Raw genomic sequence first — 25,720 nt, 5'->3', positions numbered from 1 at the left:
CTTCTACTGCGCAGCTTAGGTTCCCCCCCTCCCCTCTTTGCGACAGAGAGGGGAGTGACGCAGTAGAAGCTATTTTTCGTCAGTTTTTAATCTCCATCAAAACCTTTCCTACAGCGAGCTAGTAGTACATACTTGAAGACTGACACAAGCTTTAATTCAAACATTAAAATCGCTATCTAGAAATATTTTTGATAGTTAAACAAGAAAAATAAGTATCGAAATCAGTATCACGACTAAATTCTCTGAACGTAATCTAATAATTACAAGCTTTGATGCAAAATATTTAAATTCACTTTTTTTTTTAAATTTGTATGCATTTTCTAAAATAAAGTGCAATATTTTTTTTTATTATGTTTTATGTTTGAATCTGAATGTGAAGACTGGTCATACATGTAATATGTTCTTTTAATGCACTCTAAAAAAATTTTGTACTTTACAAGGGAAATTCTTGGAAACCCTGTTGCCAAGGATATTTCTTGCAAAACTACAAGGCAGAGCCTTGCAAAACCGCACATGGTACAAAGCTCTGCCTTGTAGTTTTACAAGAAATATCATTGGCAACAGGGTTTCCAAGGATTTTCCTTGTAAAATATACAAAAATTAATTTCAGCGTGGTTTCATCTCAGTTACTCTCAGACATTATAAAATAAAATTATCCTGCAATGTTAAAAAATAATAACCGCAGTTTGAAGTCTAGAGTAACGGGCTTATGACGCATTCATTATTGGGTGATAATGGATGTTATCGCTGGCTTAACTTTTTAGGATGTTGTTATCAGCCTTTCTGACATTTTATCTCCGGGAAAATGAGATTTTTCTGAATTCATTGAATATTCTCTAAATAATTCTTGAGCAATCATTTCAAGTTTAACCTAGATATGTTATCGTACATGAACTTCTTAGAACACGGACAGCCACGCATTGAGAAAAAGGGGGCGGATGCAAATAAGAGAAGCAAAAATAAGACAGACTACTAGAATGTAATTTTTTTTGTAAACATCTGTTTTAAATGCCACCGCATAACAATTATTATGTACAAAATTTGGAAATGCTTTCATGTTGCGAATTAAACGCGTGTCTTAAAACTGATTTAACATTAAATTAATTTAAAATTCACTTTAAATAACTGGCAGGATATATCCATACAAAATCTGTCAACAAATACTCTTTTCATTCCCCCCAAATCACTCATTCATAGAGACCGGAAAAATTCGCGGGTTCATTTCATGTAATGCTAGAATCCAAACAACTGTATCTTTATATTGCTTCTGTGATTGACTCACAATTTATCTGAAGGACTTTGAGACAGTGAAATACCTTCAACCAAAATAGTATCGAATCGCAAGCGTCCCAGTCGACAGGTGTCGCGAGTCAAATAGCCAATGAGCAGGTGCCATTTGCCTGAGAATGTAGGGGGTTGTGGAGTCCATCCTAGAGGTAATCGAAATCGCGAATTTCTCCAGTCTTTACTCATTCATTATTAATTGAATAATTCGTCGGCTCAGAAGCCAGACGTGTAGCGCGCTCCACGGGATTCTCCGCACTTTGCATTCACCGCCTTTCTCGGCCATAGCGCAAGTGTTCTCAGTCTTTTTCCTCTTTAACCTCGACGCAGCTTCAAAAAGCTAAGGTAAGGTCCCAACAAAGGGTGTACTCAGTCCACAGGCTACAGCAGCTTGCATTCGCCAACAACATACTCCTCCTTCACAGCTTCTCTGGCTGTGACGCAACTTCAGCCATATACGGCAAAAGTAAGGCGACCACGGTCAAAACATTCACGACGAACCCCGGCATCATAACTGAGGTAGCCGCTCTCTTCAACCACCCCTCCTCTACACCAGAGCAGATCGGGAGAGCTGGCGAGAAGCTCTTCCTCGCCATTTTCCAGGCACCTCGCCACCACGCCACGTTGGACAAACTAAGATACCAACTTGGATCTTTCCTTCGCAACCGCGCGTTCGCGAGTTTTAGTTTCTCTGCCCTCGTGGTCCGACGGGCCTCGTCAGAGCCCATCCTCGGAGCTGGAAGCTGCAGTTGTGAACTGTTTGACTTCCGCCCGCGGACGAAATGTGCGGACGCCTTCCTAAGGGATCGTCCATTAATCACGTGAGGCTCGAAAGGGGGGGGGGGGGGGTCGGAAAAAATCGCGAAATATCACAAGGGGGAGGGGGGGGTGTAGAGAGATATCACGTGTATTTATTTTTTCGCCCGATTTCTACTAAACCGAAAAGTGACGCCGTAGACAGGCAACAATATCCCCGCCCGCCGCAACATGAACCACCCGGCTGGGCTTGCCAGCCGCCAGTATGACTGTGATTTTGGCGCCGAATACATGCGTAAATCACATATAAGCCTTTCCTTTATTATTTTTATGCCAGTGAGAATAAACCTGCAACCTTAATGTGTGTCTGGACATTTTTATCACTGTGCTTAATTTTCCAGAATTAAATTAGATTATACCTATATTTAAAGATAATATTCTGAAATTTTTAAAAATATTTTGTACCAAAAAAATACACGTGATTTATTGGGGGGGGGGGGGGTGAAGTCTAAAACCTCACCACAAATCACTAGGGGGGAGGGGGGGTTAAAAATTTGCTAATAAAACATCACGTGATTAATGGACGACCCCTAACGTATTGTAATTTGCGAGTGACGGGAACGTGGAAGCCTTCGACACGCTTAGTGTCATATGCAACATCGTCGCCGGTCGTCGTAAGTAGTTCTATTGGTTGCCGCTAAATGTCATGTGCCGTATGTTTTACATTTGAAGTGGCTTTAGACATGCTGATCTTGCCAGGGGAATTACCAGGCTTTTGCTGCGGTGGAAATGGCGTAAAGATTACACAAGAGTGACGAATGTCATGAACAGGAAGTATGTCATCCTTTTTTTTTTTTTTCTGGTTCAGAAGTTGACAACTGCAGTTCTGATTCTTTGTATGAACTATTGCCTGAATATTCCGACACATCAGGTTCGCATGCAAGTATTCAAAACCTGGGTACTGAAAGTGCTTGAAAGATACTTTACCTACATCTAAACATGTGTAATTGTTGTACGTATCTTACCAGAAATGATTTTATTTATATAAGAGATGATTTTTACAAAAAAAAAAAACAGGAAACAAAAGAGAAATTTTTCTCAGGATATCTGACCTGATATGACTAAAATATAAACAAAACTGGAGTTTATCAAGTTGATCATACGAGCTGAACTCCATTCTCCGCGAGACGCAGCAGACGTCCGGTTTTCCCGCGCACATTCTTCGGTATATTCGGTACACGGTGTTCTTTTCAGCGCCTGTGATGTTAGGTAATTGGAGTTGTGTCATCCGAAAGTGCTCTGCCGTGTGTAAAAAGTGTCCACCGTGTATTCCGTCACGAACTTGAGGTAAGCTGAACTACTAACTTCGCACTAACTTCGTACTAACTTCGTCATAACCGACACTGTCCGTGTTCACGTCAGTACACAAAAGCCGTGCTTCGGGCTGGATGCTGTGGCAGCATCGCGAAAGAGCGACTGTTACGTAATAAATCCACACCGTTTTACCATCCATCCTGCTCTCATTTAATATTGCCGTCTTCAGCCGCGTGGCCAAGAACTAGAGACCGGAAAAATTCGCGGATTCATTTCGTGATAGTCTAGAATCAAAAAACGCTTGCCCTTTTGCTGCATCAGTGATTGGGCCACAGTTTATCTGAATGATACTCGGCCAATGAAAAACCTTTAACAAAAGATGTATCGAATCACCAGCGTCCCAGTTAACAGGTGTCACGTGTCAGTAGCCAATGAGCAAATGTAATTTTCCCGCGTGCATAGAGGATCATGCAGTATATCCCACAGGTCATTGAAATCGCGAATTTTTCCGGTCTCTACCATGAACACTCCTGAGAGCTCGCCAGGCATAACATTCATGTATCCTCATTCAGAGACAGCCTAGACGGCGACATAGTTTTTTTTTTTACTAAATAGTTATTAGGAATACTGATTAAGGCTTTTTTTTCTTCTTTAGAACAAGCGCAATTCAAGAAGAGAGGAAAAAGGGAGGGGGGAGTATATCTATAAGTTGAATACTTAAAATTACGTTTTAAACTTTTCTTTCATCAGAAGTTGTATGAAACTCTTAAGGTTCATTACTTAAGAACATCAGTTTGTGATGATTTCAAGCAAACCTCTGACTTATTTAATTTAATTTTTGCAACTGCACCTTTCTTTGAACGACAGACCCTCCTGAAAAGTTTTTCTGGAGCCGCCCCTGTTTTTAGACGTGAAAATATTATAGATAATTATTTTTTTGTGTTAACGTGTTTATGGCATGTTAAGAATGTAAGAAGTTATTAATAACTTTATTGCTGACTTTTATTTTAAGGTTCAAGCTCGTTGTTTGTAGGTGCTTGGCGTCTGGGTTGTAGCCGCGCCGAAGGCGTAAATTCTCCTACCTTTGAATACTCAAGCCTGAGATTAGAGGGTTTTGCTGGTTGGCTGCAATGCAATTACATTGTCCATGATGGAACATAACCTCACTTAAATAAATACACTTTAAAAGTTTATTAATTCAATTTCTATCACTATTCTTCACTTAAAATAAATGTGTTTTTAATTATGTGGGCCAGTATTTGATATCTCTAAACCCTGCTACAGTATAACTTAAATAAAGAGAACTTATTTTTTAACGGTTTGTTTGCCTGGTAGTAGTTGACGCGTTACTTCTCAAATGTATGTTGGTGATATATGATGAAAGGGGAAGCCTTTTTTTCACAGACGAGAGAGTCAAAACCCGAAGTTCATGCTTTTTTTCCGTATCGTTTATGTAGCTATCCTAACCAAATCAAACGTCCACAATGTTTTAAATATTTTATAATGTAGCTAACCTAACCTAATTGACCATTAGAATCCTTTTATTAACACCGCCATATTTATTTACAATGAATAAAAAAAACCGAGGATGCACGATCGGCTGTTTGGCTCTCTCGTCTGTGAAAAGGATTCCCGTATGTTGGTGATTGATGAAAGCTGCCATCTAGCGGATGTGCCGAGAACTACTTGAGGAACCGCGTCTCCCCGCTGGTGCGCAGAAGCCGCTGGACGTGACGAACCACTCGGTGGCGCGCGAGGTGGCGACCTTCTTCACGCTGCCGCCAGGGGACTACGTGGTGCTGCCGCAGACGCAGGCGCCCGACTGCGACGGCAAGTTCCTGCTGCGAGTGCTCACGGACGAGCACAGCAACATCTGGTGCGTGGCCGTCGCCGAGTCTGTTGGTCCGCTATTTTAGAGACCGGAAAAATTCGCGGATTCATTTCGTAATAGGCTGAAATTCAAACATGTGAACAATTCTGCTGGTTCTGCTATTGGCTCGCAGTTTAACTGGAGCTCTCTGGGCCAATGAGCAGGGGCGCAACAACTAAATTTCCAAAGGGAGGGCAATATACCTTTTTTTATAAAGAATCATCGATCCCCCCTATTGAAGCGGTGGGTCTGGGGGTTCCCCTCCCCCCCCCCCCCCCGGGAAAATTTGTATTTCAAGGTGGAAAATGTTGCTATTTAAACAGTTTTATTATCTAAAAATTGATTACACAGCACTTTTTTGCCCCCGTTTTCCCCACCACTTCAAGGTTCCAGAAGGGGGGGGGGGGGGGGCAAAATACCCTTGCCCCCCCCCCCCCTGTTGTTGCGCCCCTGCCAATGAGAGACTATCGACCAAAGAAGCGTCGAATCACGAGCTACCCAGTGGAGACGACTCACAATTTAGTAACCAATGAACACGCGTGTTTACTTGAGAAGTGCAGAGGATAATTGAGGCTTTCCTAGAGGTCATTGAATCCGCGAATTTTTCTGGTCCCTACTCATATTACTACTTTTCCAACTTTTTAAAACGTTTTATCTCAGAAACGGTGGCTCTTTATAGATAGTTACATGATCTACAATTGTTGTCTGGGCTAATTTTATGAAGGGAAAAAAAACTACAGTTTTGCTGAAAATCGCGATAAACGTTTTTTTTTTTTTTTTTTTTTTACCTTTGACCTCGAGTAAAATTTTTTTCAGGTACCGGATGATGAGGACTTTTTAAATTTTATTTATAATTATGTTTTGAACAATTTTTTTTACAGACTTTCAGCTTTTTGTGAATTTATGTATCTTCGGATGTCTTGATTGACCGGACTAAGAAGTGTTACTAAAACTTTTAAATGTACAGATGTGCATAGAAGCTAACGATGTTACACCATGTTTGCACTTGATAAACTTTCACACGGTGAAATAATTTAACACTTCAAAATAAAATCATTGACAAATTCTTTTGTTTTCATGATTAAAATTAATTATCAAAAGAAGTACAGGATAGAAATTTATTTTATACGGATTTATGATTTTGAGCATTAGGATTGGACTCGTCTTGCAACTTACGTGCTTTATATTCGACTGTGATGTTCTTGCGTTGTTTATTAACTCAACCTTAAGGCCCGTTCCACAATGATACGGAAACGGAGACGGACCCGTACGGATCAGCTCGGCAATGCTGAGCTCTTCCGTTTACGTTGCTACCATGCGACCAATAGAAGCGGTGGTAGCTATGTTCGTTTATGTTCTAAACACGTTAAAAATGGTTTCAGGTACAAGCTTATCCAGTGTTCCATTGTTACTTTGTCGTTTATTTTTATTATATATGTAATATTTTGTTTATTTATTTAAACTAATATTTAATTAAAATAGATTGGAATTTTCGAAATGCGATCTCATTAATTGCCATGCATTGTGCATTGTGGACGCAAGCAGACACGATAGTGAAATGTTTCGGGTGGATCCGTCTCCCTTTTTCCATGCCATTGTAGAACGGGCCTAAGAGCTATCCTAATTTAACCGACAGTTTCCCCCCCTTCCAGGGGCGCAACAACAGGGGGGGCAAGGGTATTTTGCCCCCCCCCCTCTGAAACCTTGAAGTGGGGGCAAACGGGGGCAAAGAAAGTGCTGTGTAATCAATTTTTAGATAATAAAACTGCTTAAATAGCACCATTTTCCACCTTGAAATACAAATTTTCCCGGGGGAGGACCCCCGGACCCCCCGCTTCAATAGGGGGGATCGATGATTCTTTATAAAAAGGTATATTGCCCCCCTTTTGTAAATTTAGTTGTTGTGACCCTGTGTACAATATACAAGCTGCAAAAAGCACCCACACTCGGGGCGTGTCTCACCGCAGACTCCTCTGCTCGCAGGGAGGTGAACGACGACAACATGGTGTTCCGCAACGTCACGTCGGAGTTCTTCGAAGAGGCCGCCGCCATTGTGAGTCGTTAGTTCCTCCCTGAGCTGCGTGCTGCTTCTCAAACGGGAAGCCTTCTTTTCACAGACGAGAGAGCCAAATGTCCGATCGTGTATCTTCAGGTTTTTTTTTGTTCATTGTAAATAAATATGGCGGTGTTGATAAAAGGATACTAATGGCCAATTAGGTTAGGTTAGCTACATTATAAATACTTTAAAACATTGTGGACGGTTGATTTGGTTAGGGTAGCTACATTAAAGATACGGAAAAAAAGCATGAACTTCGGGGAACTTCGGGTTTTGGCTCTCTCGTCTGTGAAAAGAAGGCTACCTTCTCAAACCGTGGCCAGAAGGCAGCAGCTAATCGTGTACCTGACCGTAGACAGGTTTTCAAATAACGCTTGATTCTCGTCCGAGGTCCGGACACTCACAGAAACACGCGACCCTTGAGCGAACTCAGCTCCTCCAGAAGCTAAAGGCGGAGTTACACTGGCCCGACGCCTCCATCCTGCAGCCAATCGGATGGCCCGAAAAATCCTATCCGTCCGTCAAAAAAGTTGGGCATAGTCTCTAACTTTTGGACGGATTGCATCTATTGTTTTTTTTTTTTTTTTGCCGCGGCAGTCAATTGTCACCAGAACACAGGCCCTGTGGTGCTGGGAAGCCTAAGATGTACATCAAGTTCTGTCCCTGCCCGAACACGCCCGAATGTTCACCTTCGGCCAACCTCCGGTTTATTTATATATATTTATATTTCTCTGTTTATTTTAATGTAGCTATACTAACCTAACTAACCGTCCATAGTGTTTTAAAGTGTTTTAATGTAGCTACCGACCACTTTTAATATTTGAATTCATGTTTCCTGCACAGAAATAAAACAAATCCCGAGGTTGGCCGAAGGTGAATATTCGGGCGTGTTCGGGCAGGGACAAAACTTGATGGACATCTTAGGCTTCTCCTGTGTGGTGCTTGTATCAGGTCGTTCAGATGCTTTATATAACAACTTGTGATACTCAAAACTCGTGTCTATCAATTTATTCACGACTCTGAATTTTTTTCTGGGAATTGCTAATACAATACTTACATAAAAAACGACGTAAAAAAGCAAACAACATCTATTTACAACTCCCGAGAGAGAGAAAAAAATACGGACTGTTGGCAGCACTTATCTGGTGAAATACTCTTGATGGACGCAGTGTTGCCAACTCGTGGGATTTTTCCCATTTCATGGGAATTTTGGGCTCAAAAATTTGAAAAAAGGAAAAAGGGAATATTAGCACTAAAATGCCTCAAATGTGGGAAAAACTGTAAAGACAACATCTTGACAAATTTTATCTTATAAATAATATTTTAAAGGCGAGTTAAATATCAAATAAATCAAAGCAAACAATTCTATTGACTTGTTTCATTTGTAGGCGATTTCTGCTTTAGTGCTATGAAGTTTTCGTTCTTCCCATTATATGCTCTATGGGCAAAAGTTTTTTTTTATCTGTGACATTTGTAAGACTGCCAACTGGTAGAGCATTTTTCATAGATAAAGGTTGGTGGCATTTTTCGTATTATTAAGTTGCGTAGGTTTTAAAATCGTGCTACATGTCGTAAAACGTAAAACGTAAATAATTGGTAGTTTGTACAGTATGTGTGATGTAAGTGACGAGAGTGTTTTTCACACAAAGAAACAAAAACTTTCATCAGGTAACAATGAAGACGATAGTGAAATACATGTTAAAAAACGTGTCACATCTGCCAAAACATTTCAGAACTCGTGGCTGCAAGAAGAAAAATTTCGAGGTTGGTTGCAGCCTGTTGATAGCGACAAGAATAAAGCATTTTGCCGAGCTTGTAATGTGGCTGTTTCTTGTGGCAAAAGTGAATTGGAAAAACATGCAGTTACAGGTAAGCATGTCAAAAATGTTAAACAAATATGAATTAACCAAAGCATTTTGAGCTGTTTTGCAAAAAAAGATGAAAACAAGGTGCATGTTGACAAAGTGAAGACTGCAGAAATAAAACTAGCAACTTTTTTCGCTTAACATAATGTTGCATTCCAGGTAGTTGAGCATTTAATTCCAGTGATTAAGGAAGTCTTTAGTGATTCGAAAATAGCTGCCGATATTACACTAGGTCGCACAAAATGCACACAAGTAGTAAAAAACATTGTTGCACAAGTAGAAACAGAAAAGACAGTCGAGACACTTAAAACTGTACCTTTTTCTGTTTTGATTGATGAAACTACTGACATCGCAGACAAGAAATGTATGTGTATCCTGGTAAAGTACTTTTCACCCCTTAATGGACGAGTGAAAACTGAATTGCTTGAGTTGGTTTCGCTAGATGCTACAGATTGCTCAGCTGATAATTTGTTTATTGCTTTCTGTAACACTCTTGAGGCAAAGGATGTTCCTTTAAAGAATATAATTGGATTGGCATGTGACAATGCGCCTGTCATGGTCGGTTCACATAACTCTTTTGTTACAAGATTAAAGACTGTAACACCAGGTCTGATAGTTCTTAACTGTATCTGTCATACATCGGCTATAATAGCCAGCAAAGCATGCGAGAAACTTCCCCGGTCATGCGAAGAATTATTGCGATGTGTGTGCAGTTATATTTCTGGAAGTGCTAAGCGGTGTGCCATTTTGCGAGAGTTTCAAGAGTTTTTTAACACTGAACAGCGTAAGTTGCTCAAATTATCTGGTACAAGATGGTTGGTATTGCATCAATGTGTTGTTCGTCTTCTAGAGAACTGGGAACCTTTGCATCAATACTTCCAACTTGCCATTGTTGAAGATAAACTTAAGAGTGCAGAGTTCATTTTTAATAACTACAGAACCACTACACCAAGGCATATTTGCTTTTTCTCAAGTATGTTTTGACTTATTTTAATTCTTTCAATGCACTTTTTCAGTCAAGAAAAATACTTATACACAAGTTGTTGGAAGCATCTAGCACCCTGATAAACAATTTTGCACAAAACGTTTTGAAAGCTGAGTGTCTCAATCAGCTGAAACAGACAAATGTGAACCATCCTTCAAATTTTCTCAACTTAGAGTCTATCTATCTCGGACCTGAGTGTGAGAAGTTTTTGCAGTCATTGCCGGAAGACTGTGCCTCGAGTGTCCAGCAGTTCAGACTGAAGTGCCTTGAGTTCTACATTTGTGCTACAGATGAAATGAAAAAACGTCTGCCTTTGGACAGTGAACTCTTTCGAGAAATGAAATTTGTAGATCCAGCTGTTGCACTTGAAAAGTCAGAGAGAAATGAAGTTAAGGATTTAAGCACTTTAGCTTCGCAAATAGGCGGATTTGATTTGAATAATTTAGCTGTCGAATGGAGAAGTCTGCCACATAGTATAACTGCGGATCAGAAAAAGAAGTTTTTAGAAATGGATATTGACACAATGTGGGATAATATCTCTCAAATAAGAGATTTCAGTGACAAATTGTGTTTTCCAAACTTAAGTAGACTGGCTAAATGTGTTCTCTCCCTTCCTCATCCCAACGCAGAAGCAGAGAGGATTTTTTCAATGGTGACCGATATAAAAACCAAAAAAAGGAACAGGATGGGCGAAGAGACCTTAAATGCAGTTTGTGTTGTCAGGTCGGCATTTCAAACAAATGACATTGACTGCACAACTTTCAATGTGCATGAAAGCCACCTAAAACTTCATAGCAAGAAGAATTTGTACTGCACTACAAATGACGAAAGTTAAAATTAATTTTTTATTTAACAGTGAATGTGTTTGTGTAAATATAAATTGAAATAAATACCTTTACGTTAATGTTAGCTCTAAGAGTGTTACTAAAATTTTTTTAAAATAGCACGTGGGAATTTTTGTAGAAAAATGGGAATTTTTTTGCCATAACATGGGAATTTCACATCTGTCTGGTTGGCAACACTGGATGGACGGATGAAGTAAAGTTTTCAATCGGTTGGCTGGACGCGTGGCTTTCACGGACGAACGGAGGCGACGGGCTGTTGTAATTCCGCCTTAATTGTATGAACGGAGCCGAAACATTTTTATGGTGGCACAAATGTTTGTAAATTACAAGAACAGAATTGTTAAGCCTCTGTAAGTTTTCATGTATAAGTAAAGACCTGTGTAGATATCTAGAAAAAAATGTTAATACAATATATAAAATAATTGTAAAATTAATGGTAGAGTGACAATATTAAAGCCATGGCTGGTAACAGTGATTGGCGTAATTCACCATCTTACGTCAACAAGGTGTTTGGATAATTAAATTATAATTTTCAATACACATGGTTTGTGATCCCAGGTGTTGTAAGAGCCCAACTGGCATAATCCAAAATAGCACACTGCCTTCCCCAAGATTTTGGATATTTTTTTCACGATTTGAAGGGGGGGATATACATATTAATACTTCTTCGGCCGTCATTGTGAACCGACCATTGCCATAATTATAAAAAAAAGAGCGAGATCACGTCTAACTTAGTATATCTGATATAAATGAAACTGCTTTAGCAATTCAAACTGTGCGTGTTACTGTTTCTTCAAACATTTCTGCCATTTGTAACACGCCAAATCTCTGAACGAAATATGAAATTCATAACAGTAGAGCTATCTGTTCGGTAAATGCAGGGACTGTCATAACAGCACTCTCTACGCTGCTGGTTGAACAAGGAGTAACGCGAGCGCGCTCTTAGCAAATATAAAATTCAAGGCACTCACAGCTAACTGAAGAGGATACCTATATGTATTTTCTGAAACAAGCGCATGCGTGCGCACACATTGTCTTATTCATTCGTTCATCTATCTCTCTGTTCCATTTTTTTTTTGCGGGGGACGAATCATCGCACAAAGAGAACGAAAACGAGCCCAGCAACGTATATATCATAGTGCTCTCTTTATAGCTCTTTGGTCAAGTACCTAGTGTCTGTCCTTTTCGCTTCCGAAAATGTTTCACAACAATGTTTCACGAAAACGTAGCATTAAAATTCGGCCCAAAGAAGTTTCATTTCAAAAATAGTGGGTTGTCTGTAAAGTCGGTTTACGGACGATAATTTTACGTGATGTCATAACAAAACATTGATGAAAAATTGCATACTTTTTAATTTTTCAAATAATATTAACAGTTTCTGCAAATTTAATTTAAATAATTTGTTTAAATATAATCACGAACAATTAGTTAAAAAGCCCGCCTTAACCTGTTTGATATTATGGAAGATTTTCTCGCACTGTGGTTGGCTGGTTCTTGCACGCTCTGCTCAGGCGGAACGTGACAATGAGTCTGTTTTTTTTGTGCGTGTAGCCGGCGTTCATCGATTTATAAGACGTTATCACGCCAAAATAAATTGGAAATATCATTAACAGTGACACAAAAAAAACATGTTTTAAAACGCTCGTGTTTTGTTGTGCCGTGTCCTCGAAGGCGCTTGTTTTTTTTCGGCAGCCGGACGGCAAGTCCTTCGTGTCCAAGCTCCTGGTGAAGTACCCGCCCGAGGTGGATGCAACCCAGCTGCAGAAGATACTCCGAGGCCACTGGAAGTGTGAGTACCCGCTCCTTACTTTCCGCAGTCACGTCATCAGCAACCTCCACCAACAAGTGGTGTCATTCATTAGTGAATCAAGTAGCCGTGTGCATAAGCGTGCCCTGACATTTCCATTAGGGGGGGGCCCTGCTAAAGTTTTAAATCAGAAGCTGAATTTAGAATGTCAAATAGCCTAAATACATTCACTCATTTCCGTGTTTATATTTTTGTGCAGTATGAACGAGATATGTTTACTAGTTAATATTTATATCCGTATAATTTTAACAATCTTGAAAATATGTTTTTTTTTCCAAAGACAATGTTTAAAGGGTACTTACACATTTATCCCCCTCGAATTTTCCAATAGCTTGGTCCAGATCTACCTTGAAATGAACTTCTTTTTTGTGAATGCAAACACAACAATTCAGACAACAGAACTTTAACAAACCTCTTAAAATTTATTTTGCTTGGCCATTTTAAGGGACTTCGTGTTTTAAATAAACTAAGGCGGCTGTATTTCCAGAACCTTAAAATGTTTAAAAATGTTGTTAATTAGCACGCTGCAACACTGAAAAACAGTTTGAGTGTCACAGCGCCAGGAATATACGAATATTAACGAACGAATTAGAGAAAATGCTGATCTGGGTGATTACATTGGGGGGGGCCATGGCCCACCTGCCCCCCCCCCCCCCCCCCCTTGTAGGCACGCCTATGGCCGTGTATAACTCTTTCAGGCTAAACTGTAGATAAAGTATAGTAAGTATAGCCTCTTGCAGTGATTTGTCAAAAAAAAAAAATTGTAACACGTAACCACAAATGGTAAAAAATGAGCAGTGTGTTTTTACGATGCCCGCGCACCATACTACAAAATTTTTACAGGAAAAAAAAAACTACATAAATATAAAAATTATTTCATGCACTTTTAAATCTTATACTTTATTCATTGATATTAAATACTGGTCCATATAATTGAAACCATTTATTTACTGTGGATAATAGAGATATAAATTGTGTAGGCTATACAAAATTTTGCAAGTTTATTTTTTAAAATTTATTTATGTAAGTGAGGTTATGTTTACGTATGTATAATTTATTTGCATTATAACTTATAACTTAATAAATAATTAGAATAAATTATATTAAACATTTAGCATATTTGTTTTTCATTATTACTTTAAAACTTATTTAGATTATTTTGCTAAATTAAAAAAATGCAATTATATTAATATTGATTGGTACTGAGTAATGAACTTATTTGTATTAGTAACCATATGCTGGGATGGTTCTTTAAGCCTAAGCTACTTTCGCAACAGCACGCAAACAGCACGTAAATAGCAAGAGTTGCACATTCCCAGTACAAAGGTGGACAATACATTAGCCACAAAACAGCAGTTCAAAACATTCCAACAGATTTTTCCGTATTTACTTTTGTCGAAATTTTCATTTTAAAATGTTTGTATTTTGTCAGCTATTACTTACAGAAGTAGTCGTTTACCTAAATTCAAGCATTTAATTTCAGTTTTGTTTTTGAACAATTAGGACTAACATACAACTAAGAATTTTCTTGCAAATAAACACATGTTCAAATTAGTTCTAATCTTTATCTTTGGAATGCACATAAATAGGTGCACAGCACACAGAAAAGTTAGAAGTTTGTCAATTATTTTGTGAGCTGTGTACGCAGGGGCACAAATCTGTAGGATCTGGGAAATTTGCAGGGGGGTGGGGGTGAAGGGCACACAGCCCGAGAGTTTTGTGCGTGGGTTTTAAACAACAAAAGTCATCTCTGGATCGGGTGCTTGTATGTTGTATACTGCCCATATTTTGGCCTATAAGCATGCAAAAAGCAGAAAACTTAAAATATACAAAATTTTTTATATAAAACATAGTTTGGACTTTTGCTTTCATCTCGATTTTGCAAGCGAAAGCGAGCTCCCTCAGCGAGGGCTGCTTAATTCCAGGGGGTCCCGGGTCCCCCCCTGGTCCCTGGGGTCTACGCCCATGTGCGTATGTGCTTTTTTGCTGTGCATGTGCTATTTTCCAACATGGCCTCTTGCTCTCCGTTTGCGCACGTTAAAACTTCCGTGCACCCGTGCTGGGCGCGTGCTGTAGCAAATGTAGCCTTAAGTCTTACCAAGAACCCACACCCCGAGACGGCTTCGGCCAGTGTTGATGTCGTTGTTGTTGGTTGCGTTCGCGCAGACTACCTGTCGGAGAAGCCCAGCCTGGAGCTGTGCAAGAGCCTCATCATGCTGCGCGACTACAACATCAGCGGCCGCATCAACATCCTCGACATCCCCGTGCTGATGCACATGCTGCAGTTCTGGAGGGTGAGCACCTGCCCCCCCCCTCCCCCCTTCCCGCGCGCCTCCAGCTCGCTCGACACTCTGGTTGTTTCGGATATTTGTTTTTTTTTTGCTGATTACATATTTTTGTGGAGAAATATTTGATGAATAATTTTATAGAATCAATTTGGCATACATTGCGGAGCTGCGGAACCCAGCACACAAACTTCCAGTTAGCGACAAAGCAATTAGTCTGGCAAACATTTGAATAATGAATATATCACCCGAGGTAACAGCTTAGAGTAGGTTGGTTGGTTAGGTAATCTACATTTATAATACCTAAAAAAACATTGTAAATATATTTAAATATTAATATTTTACATGCAGTGTGCAGTGGTGGATCCATGAAGTCGGTGTGCAGTGGTGGATGTATGAAGTTCATGCGAAGTACATGTTGGTGTATGTTGTCGGTGAGCAGTGGTGGATGTACGAAGTCGGTGTGCAGGCTGTGAAGAAGTGTAGGGTTCACGAAGTGGATGTGCAGCGTGGGTCTAGAGTGTTTCCCCCGGGGGCTGCCGCAGATAGCGTTCCAGAAGTTCGACCGCGGCCACGCGGGCAAGACGAGCAGCTACAACCTGCGGCCCCTGCTGTGGGAGTCGGGCAGCACGGCCAGCAACAAGGTGCTCGAGTGCCTGGTGCTCCGCTTCGCCAAGAGCACCGTGCTCACCGCCGAGTGCTTCGTCATGGCCATGGTCCGGCTGCACCTCGCGCACGGTAACGCTCTGCCCCGTTCGGAACCACGCACTCGCCACAACTAGGGACCGGAAAAATCCGCGGATTCAACGACCTCTAGGATAGCCTCCATTATCCTCCGCACTTCTCAAGTAAACACGCATTGGTTACTAAATTGTGAGTCGTCTCCACTGGATAGCTTGTGATTCGACGCTTCTTTGGTCGATAGTCTCTCATTGGCCCAGAGAGCTCCAGTTAAACCGCGATCCAATAGCAGAACCAGCAGAATTGTACACATGTTTGAATTTCAGCCTATCATGAAATGAATCCGCGAATTTTTCCGGTCTCTAGCTATAACTGGCTGATGGACTGCTTTTTTTTTAGAAGAAACCAAGCAAAACTATTTTATATCTTGAGCTACCTACGGCAAGTGCATGAAGGCCTGTCTACAATTATTGCAATGTCCTAAATTGTGTCCGGTGGACAATTATCGCTGATTGGTCCACGTGACCCTCTGACGTCATGGGGGGTGTGGGCGACAGTCGGAATACATTGGTCATGTTGAATATGTATCCTTTGGTAACACTGACAAAGAATAATATTTGTTTTATTTGTTGTTTCCGTTTCCTGTTTCATAAAGGTAAACAGAAAATAACCAAATAACCGACTGATCAGTGCTGTCCGCTTGCAACCGACACACAAACTCATTATTGCAGTGTGCTTGGAAATTCGTTTGAAGGCATTTTACCTTTCCCCTTGCAGGGTAAATAAATATTATTGAACTAGCACAACTTTCACAAGTTAAATGGATATTCAAAGCTATGCTGCATACTCATTTACAATGCATTAAAACAATTTTTAAAAAATCTATGAACATTTTGGTGCTCTATATTTACTGCGCTCCTCTGGCTTCTTTAGGAATCAGTACATTCTGACGTTGGACATTGCAAATGTAAACGGGGTAGTTTTCAGTGTGACGTGATGTCGTTCACATTACAATAAGGACAGGGACCGCCCACAGGATTGGACTGTTGTACAGGAACCTTGAAAAACCTATAAAGTTGGTTAATATAAATAGAACCAAGCCCTTTGTACCCTGTGATGCCATCTGCAATGCACTGAACCAACCACCATCATATTTAATACAACAACCGTAACTTTACAACCTGTTTTCGAGGTGTCCCACATAGGTTGCTTTGTTTCGTCCTTAAAAAAAACTGTCCATTTACAGGTGAAAACTAGCTTATCTTAGATCTCTATACATGCAGGTTTTGTGTTAAGAGTGGTATATAGAGAAGCGGCTACTCAGAATCCGGCGCGAGCAGCACAAAATACTTCTAGCCTGGGCGGAGTTTAGCCTTGGAGGAGTGGCCTACTAGGAGCGCGTCCTGGCAAAATGATGTCGGTGGAGGGGATGGACTCGGTTTACCCTCCCTCACTCCATGGTCATTCCCTCCTCATGACGGCGCGGTACGGGTCGGGATGTCTCGACAGCATTGCTACCTGCCTGCCTGCCTGCCTTCCCCTTACGAGCGGAGCGCCGCGCGAGCTAGCAGTGGCTACACACGTTTCATTCAACTCAAATGTCAAATAACGCGAAAAGTATGTTTGTCGTAATGGTAGCATTTTTTTACGCGTGTTTAGTAGTTCATAAGTAAAAAAAAAGATAAAATGGATTACTATGTTTTTGCTAAAAACACAAACTTTTACATGAAGTGGGAAAAGTGATATTACATCGTAATTTTCTAAGTCACGTGGATATTAAACGTTACATATCCTCCAAGGAACATGAAATTACCTTATTCTGCAAACAAATCTTGCCGAAGTTAAATATATTTTCCGAATCGATGTTATGTATTTTTTATAACTCGCATCTGTCAATGATAGTTGTAAAAGCTTTTCGAAATACATACATATTATGTATTATTTTTTTAAAAAAAGTGTTCGTGTTTTTATAACATGGAATAATCTCATTTGTAATTGTTTCACTTGTGTCATGGCAATGAGTAGAGACATGCAAAATTCGCGGATTCATTTCGCGATAGGCTAGCATCAAAACAACTATACCTTCGTACCGCTTCTGCGATTGGCCCTCATTTTATCCGGGGAACTGTGAGCCAATGGGAAACACTAAACCAAGAAAGTGCCGAATTACGGACAGCCTAGTTGAGACGTCTCACGCGTCAGTAGCCAATGAACAGGTGTCATTTTCGCGAGTATTTAAAGAACTGTGGAGTCTATCCTAGAGGTCAATGAATCCGCGAATTTTGCAGGTCTCTAGCAATGAGTTATCATGCAGGTAGCATATATTTTATTTGGACGTGGTATAAAAAGGCACTATACAAAAAATCGTTACATAATTCCACATTATAAAACATGTATTTATTTCACATGTAATTCATACATTTTGTTTCACACCAATATACAATGTTCATTATGTTATAAAAGACAAATAAATTTAAAAAGAGCACTATAAATTAAACCAACGTGGGCACGAGTTACTTCCAAGAAAGACAAATTTAAAAAAAACTGTACGGTATAATAGACATTTTAAACACAAATATTTTTACATCACAAAAAACTTTTTCAAAACAGTTTGCAGAAAAGTCCAACAATCTTAAAAGTATGTAGATGGCCTTTAGAGAGGTATTTAAGAGAAACAAATGCTTAAATAGAAATAATTTTACAAATCCGATACAGTAAACGACAACAGATTATTTAAACAAGTTTAGTAGAATTACACACAAATTGGTTTTTACCTGTGACGCACAAAAAATGTACATAAGCTTTATATTTTTAACTAGACAGGCATTTATACTATTTGATTTAATGCACACACACTTTTAAAACAACAAAACACAGAATTTAATTCAGCTTACCACTGAAGCAAAATATTTTTATGGTCGCTATTATACATTTATTTCGTTTCTCCTTTTTGTTAGGACTTACCAGACAAGAAGTTTATGCATACCGAACACTCTTTTTATGAAATTCTCTTGTTTCTCATTTAAAAATTTTACAAAATTTCTCAATTGGCTGCCAAATGAATTAATTTCCTTCAAACTAAGTAACAGTTACGAACACCTCAGTATTTATTCACCTAAACAAGCAATGTCTTCTATAATTTTAAAGCACCATTGCTCACTTGAGCATTTAACCATTCTGGAAAGCTTAACTCAGCTTTAAAATTTACATTATAGGTAAGACATTTTATTTTTTTACATATCCAAAATAATTACGGTAATGATTCTCTAGGTAGCCACTGAACGTGACCACACGGGCTATACTTTCTTATGCACACGTAGGTGCTGGCATACTAAAAATGAAGGTTCATGAAAATGCTTGGCATGGTTAAACGTTCTAGAAACAATGAGCAAGAATAATTTCCAGTATGAAAGGTGATAGTTTATGAAGCAAAGTGAGCAGGCGACTTAGATTGATAAATCAAACAGGTCACTATAAAAATTAGTTTGAATGATTATCCAAGACCAACATTTTCTTGAAAGTTCTGCAAAAGCTTGAAAAATGTTCACGTTTAATGTAATCAGGGTGTAATATTCGGTTTTGTTTTGGACGATCTTCGTTTTCGCATGCATTTTATCTTATGACTTCTGATAGCCTCTGTTATGTGCGGCGGATCCCGAATTTCCATATTTCTTGTGTGTCTAGGATCAACTAATTCCGGAAGAATGCATTGTGTGTAAAATAAAACGAGTTTTGGCTCCATTTTTTTTCTTTCCAGAATGTGTCGTCTCTGAAAATTTCCAATAGGTACTTTTAATTTCTTTTGGCTCGAAGTCCAGATGCCAAACAAGCAAATATCCCTTCTGGTTATGTGAAGTTGACCCTTGACTTGGTAGAAATATTCAGGATCTTTTTTTAAATGAAATGACAGTAGGAATTTCTTCAGAATATTTCAAATACTTTATTTTGCCTTCTCGCATGGCTTCATTTATGTCCATTCCATATGCCGAAGCAGGACACTTTATTTCTACGAGACGACCTTCACCAACAAGGCCATCGGGTGTTGCGGCAAGAAATGTGTGTTCTTGGTCAATAAAAAGACCAGCTTTACTTATATTAATTTTTTCCTGGTCTTCTAGCTGTTTGATGACTATTTCTTCGGACTGCCTGCCATGTTGTACTGCTGGAACATTAAGTATGTCATGAGAGTATATTATGGCTCTTACTAGGTTCTAGCAGGTTGTTGTTGGCTTCAAATAGGTTCAAACGTTTTATTACAAAAATTCTAAATCAGCGATAAATTTTTGTTCTAAATACCTTTCTTTCCTGTTGAACACTGCTCATTTCATACGCCATTTTATTAAGTTTTCAACGATGTTGATGTTTTCTATGATGATGGTGTCAGACACATCCATGGACCAATGAAAAACACCGGCTTCCGTTTCCAGCAGTTGGATTGGTGGCTGAAGTTTGGCGTACGATTTGGTGACTGTCCTGCAAAGATTAAAACAAAATATATTTGTGACATGTCGAGTATCAAAATTCCAAAAGTAACGAAATTTCCTATTTTGGCTCTCATATTTGAGTACAATTTTATAGTTGTGTGTTCCGCTCAAAATGTTGATGAATTACTCTTTAAAGGTAGTGAAATATTCAGTTAATTATATAATCCTGCCTATAAACTCTACCACTGTTCGCAAACTAATCAGTAAATGTGGGATATGATGTAAGAGAGTTTTATTGTACACTAATATGACAAGTCTAATTCCAGAATGTAGGTACAGCACGAGATACGGGCATACACATGCATGCACCTACAAACTTGCATACAAACAAGTAACATTCAAAAACAAGAAATGCCTACGTGGAACAATAATAATTTATGTCATCATATATTAACTGAATGTTTTGTTTGCAGGAGAGCCATTTTGTATATCGTCCTTTACTAGAAAGCCTACGAGGCGAAAATTTTTCGCACTCAATATTTTTTATAAGGAAACATGGACAATCACCCAATGACGCACTTGAATATTACAACATACAGCAGTAAGGATTCCTGGCGTTTTTCCAGCCAAGCGGCTACCACAAGTAACACAATAATTTGTTGATAGTCGAACGCATTTGTAAACTGAGACACGCTCAAACAAGGGAAATGAGGTGGGGGATGAAGAAACTGTCTTTTGGAACCGAACACAGTGAGTTATCAATAGCTTGCCTTCCATTCTCGCAATTATTCCCCCACCCTCATAACTTCACCCATACTGATTTATTTAATTATCTTTCGGCTTGTTTTATAATAGCACTAGTATTTTTCACATCACATGGACTTTTCTTGGACTGAATAAATGCCCTATTAGTTCACTTTTTAAAATTACTAATTGAAATTGATAATCGATGACGTATGTATGGTCGTCAAGCCATAATAACTTCCTATGACTTGCATACAACAGTAATACCGAGTATCTAACTTTTCTTTAATCTGTCCGTAACACTAGGCCTATATATATTTTTTTCCAAGAACAAATCCATAGAAGTTCAATTACTGAACTGAAAATTATTTATATGAAAAATTTAAGCCTTTCATTAGACTCTGAACGTAATAAAATGCTAATTCTAAATGTTATCGTTAAATACAGTTCGCAGTTTGTGTAGTATAAAACACTGGCTACTTACTCCTCATCAGGATTCAGAACCATATTTTCATTCCCTGCGTTGCTTGATCCTGGTAAAGAAAAATGAGCCGTCAAGTTAGCTGTTTGGGGATCAGTTATTGTGCTGTTGACTTCCTCTTGAACTGCACCATATCTTCAACTCTTCGGATTTTTCTTAAAAATTAAATGCATTGTACAAACTAAGTTGTAAAATATGTTTCTTAAAATAGTTTTTAGCCGGTTTTGGAATTCTCCGGTGTTCTTTTACATTGATAAAAGAAAAATTAATATTGGTATCGCTATATCTTACCTTTGTTTCTGGTACTCAATCAGATCCGTTGGTCTTCTTTTCTTGCGTTTCGCACTTAAATAAAGTCGCCCTAACTTACCGATTAATTTGTCTTGCTTTTTTTCCATGCGTACCGACTAACAGATAATTGCGTCTTTTGTATATTATGCGAAAGCTCACAAACAGCATTAACGAACCATTGAACGAATCAGCAGACTTAAAAATCTTTTACAATGTAGTTTGCTACCGAGTGAAGATTCTTTTCAAGCTACTCGCCAAGGAAATCGTCTGTCCCATGATAGTCCAGGAATGATATGAAAAAAACATGGACAAATTGCAAGAAAAGTTTTTTTTACATCAAAATTCGCAGAAAAATTCGTAGAATAACATATCCAAAATCCACCGAAATCCACTTTCTTTTGGTAACTTTTTTCCGGGTTTTGTCCCGGAAAAAACACGAAATAAAATAATAACTCAAAAACTGTGCATGTGACGACAAAACCTGTAGAGGCAAAAATTAAAGAAGATTAACTTTTTCATAACATATCCAAAGTTAAAGAAAATCAGCTTATAAATTCTGCTTCGTTTTCCGGGATTAGTCCCGGAAAAAATATTAAAAATGAAATAAATCGCAAATTGTGCACTTTACAGCATAATGGTTTAGGAAAAAGATAAAGTAAACAATGTTTATCATAATATATGAGAATTTAACACATATCAACATTTAATTGGTTTTTTTTTGTTTTTCAGGAAATGTCCCGGTAAAAAGTTATCGAAAGCAAAAAAAAAAAAAAAAACGGAAATCGTGCACTGTACTTCAAAATAAATCGTGAATTAAATTATGGGCAAAAAATTGCATTATATAATTGACCTTTATCAAATTGTGCTTAAAATTTGTGTACTATTGTCCTGGCTGGTATATGTAGTTACTATTTATACGATTGAATTCCCATTCCCTTGTACTGAGTGATTTTATGTATCCATGTGTTATAACTCTGCAAACAATAAAATATATTTAAATTAAATTAAATATGTCATTGACGGAGGATATTTACTTCATCAGTTACCTTGGCCCCATACTGCAACATACAACGAGATCGCTCAGCTGTACGTGAGTTTCATCTTGAAAAATTATGGATTAGCAACTACTGTATTTGATGGATATGGGAAAACTCACAGTACTAAAGACACAGCACATATGAGAAGAACAAGAGGTAATGCATTACCCGTAGTTGAATTCACAGGAGAAATGCATCTATCACTCCGTAAAGATATGTTTCTTTTGAACGAGCGAAATAAAGTTATAAAGTGTTTAGTGAGAATGCAGCTACTAGTTCCAAATGTGTACAACCAGAACAATTACCTCCAACTAGTGCTTCAGCTCGTTTCCATTTCTTAAGGGTTTTCTATCAGATACAAGAATGGAAGGGAATTAAGATGAATCCAGAAGAATGGGGATGGAGAAAATGTGGCTACCTTCTCTTGCCAATTTCGACAGACAAGCCAACAGTTCCGGAATGCCTTTTTAAGGTAATCAGGTGCACTTGCAAGGAAGATGGTTGCGGTGCATCCAACTGCAGTTCTAGGAAACACGGCATCTCATGTTCTTCGGCTTGTGGAAACTGTCATGGATCAACCTGTAAAAACCGTGAATTACCTCCCGAAGACTGCAATTACTGTGACGGCTTTTAAGGTAGGGTGTTCCTACATATCCATGCAAATTAGCCAGTTTTCCTAACCAAATACACAGATATTTAATGCTGTGACCTTTTAATATACCATTTTGTTCAGAAAAATATAATCTTTTCCAATATAGATACACATTTTCATTTTTCTCATCGAATAACTAGAAATTCGTCAACGAATTGCTTGTTTTTACCATTTTTTAAAATATATTTTGCGTCACGATTTCCAAAATATAAAACTTTATTGGAAAAACTGCATTACTTTTCTCGTCAGATTAATACTCTGGAAGCTGTAGCTATCATAATTCTCGAGAAAATAGGCTAGTAGTGGACGCATGTATAACTGGTTTTAAAAAGGGGTATGTATATACCACTCTTAAACAGGATGATTCTGTTAAATAACATTTCGAGCTTATATGTAGGTTATTTTCCGAATTGTTGGATCAGTTTGTTAACATTAATAGAAATATAAAATCACGTTAATGTTTGTTTAGGTAACCTGTATTTTAAATTAAAGTACTTATGTATGTTACCTAATGCATGTTTATTCAGTATTGTGTGTTAGAGTGCATCCCAATGTGTGTATATTTTTCTATTTCTTCTCGATACAGGTCACTGGAAATCTTGTGTAAATTTAATTGTATGGTATGTTTTGTGAGAATGGACGTGTCGAATTTTTCTTTCAAACGATAAGCAGTTGAAATGAGTCTGATTTTGTTTTCTGGAATATAATTTTGGTAGATTTCAAAAACGTTTTAACACATCACTAACTGAAAAAAGGAATATAATTTAAGTGACTTTAAATATATATTATGGAAAATGAATATAGTTCGGATCTGACAATTTGACATGGGATACAATGCTTTCTGTTATTTTGCCTACATATTCAATACTTTTTCCGTGGCCGATCACAAAATAAAATCTATTTACCAGATTTCAGTGAATTTAGGATCTGGTATAGGAAATCTTGTGTGCTTCTGTTTGTCCCACCGAAACTTTTTCAATACGATGTTCCGTTTTCGTTTTATTGAATTTTTAAAGATTTTCCAGGACGAGTCACAAAAAAAACTATACATATAAAAATATATACATTTATATATATGAGCAGATTTTGGTGAAATTAAATTATATTTAATACAAAAAAAGTCTTTAATTTTAGTCACGACTTTCTTTGACGTACGATACGTTTTCGATTTGTCCTTTTTTTTCCCAGGAAATTTTCTGGAAAACCAAAAACCTATTTTGTGTTGATTTTTGTTAATTTGTAATATATTATGAAAATCGTTGTGTACTTTAACTTTGTCCTGAAACATTTTGCTGTAAAATGCGCTATTTTCCATTTATTTCAATATTTTAGGTTTTTCCGTGACGAATTCCAGAAAACAAAATAGTAGTTATTAGTGTATTTTTGTAAATTTTTTATATGTTATGGTAAATTTGGCTCTCTTTAATTTTAGTGTTTCTACCTTTCTTCGTAGAACGCACCGTTTTCCAGTTATTAATTTATTCCGCATTTTTCCGGGACAAATCCCGGAAAAACGTTACCAAAATAAAATGGATTTCGGTGGATTTTGGATATGTTATTCTACAAATTTTTCTGCAAATTTTGATATAATAAAACCTTTTCTTGCAATTTGTCCGTAAATCGACCCCTTTTTCTCATAAAATGCCTGGACTATGAATCCTTCAGAGAAACGGTGTTGCTGTGTAGTGGGAGGAGGTTGAAGGGAGGAGGGAGGTTTATCACCGTACAGATCAGCACTTCCCCTACAGCGGGCGACGTTGAGGCGTGTCAGTGTCATCCCCACCCTGCTCGTCTTCCCGGAGCTTGGCGTCAACTTTCACGTCGAGCAGCACAAGGCAGACACTGAAAATGCCAAATTAGCCAGTTTTCCTAACCAAATACACAGATATTTAATGCTGTGACCTTATACTTTTAATATACCATTTTGTTCAGAAAAATATAATCTTTTCCAATATAGATTCAAATTTTCATTTTTCTCATCGAATAACTAGAAATTCGTCAACGAATTGCTTGTTTTTACCATTTTTTTAAATATATTTTGCGTCACGATTTCCAAAATATAAAACTATATTGGAAAAACTGCATTACTTTTCTCGTCAGATTAATAATCTGGAAGCTGTAGCTATCATAATTCTCGAGAAAATAGGCTAGTAGTGGACGCATGTATAACTGGTTTTAAAAAGGGGTATATACCACTCTTAACAGTTTAAAACTTCCTTGGTTATCACAATTAATGTGAATTATTTAATCATACACTGACAGTAAACATAGGTAACACTGGTTAGCCTTGGCTCATTTAGGTTTTGTTTAAACATTCTTTAGTATATATGTAATTAAACCCCT

General features: G+C 38.2%; 1 protein-coding gene across 1 annotated transcript in view; it reads left to right on the top strand.

Moving 5' to 3' along the window:
• The window catches only part of LOC134543058 (calpain-1 catalytic subunit-like), a 177,480-nt gene that overhangs the window by 146,798 nt on the left and 4,962 nt on the right, over positions 1 to 25,720 (top strand). The window contains exons 10-14 of the mRNA XM_063387780.1: positions 5,073 to 5,230; positions 7,208 to 7,277; positions 12,668 to 12,764; positions 14,949 to 15,076; positions 15,613 to 15,805. Coding sequence (XP_063243850.1) covers positions 5,073 to 5,230; positions 7,208 to 7,277; positions 12,668 to 12,764; positions 14,949 to 15,076; positions 15,613 to 15,805 — 646 coding nt within the window. The remainder of the gene's footprint in view (positions 1 to 5,072; positions 5,231 to 7,207; positions 7,278 to 12,667; positions 12,765 to 14,948; positions 15,077 to 15,612; positions 15,806 to 25,720) is intronic.

Source organism: Bacillus rossius (assembly GCF_032445375.1).
Source record: "Bacillus rossius redtenbacheri isolate Brsri chromosome 9 unlocalized genomic scaffold, Brsri_v3 Brsri_v3_scf9_2, whole genome shotgun sequence".
Taxonomy (NCBI): domain Eukaryota; kingdom Metazoa; phylum Arthropoda; class Insecta; order Phasmatodea; family Bacillidae; genus Bacillus; species Bacillus rossius.
The sequence above is the reverse complement of the archived record's forward strand: the minus strand, read 5'-3'. Positions and strand labels throughout refer to the sequence as shown.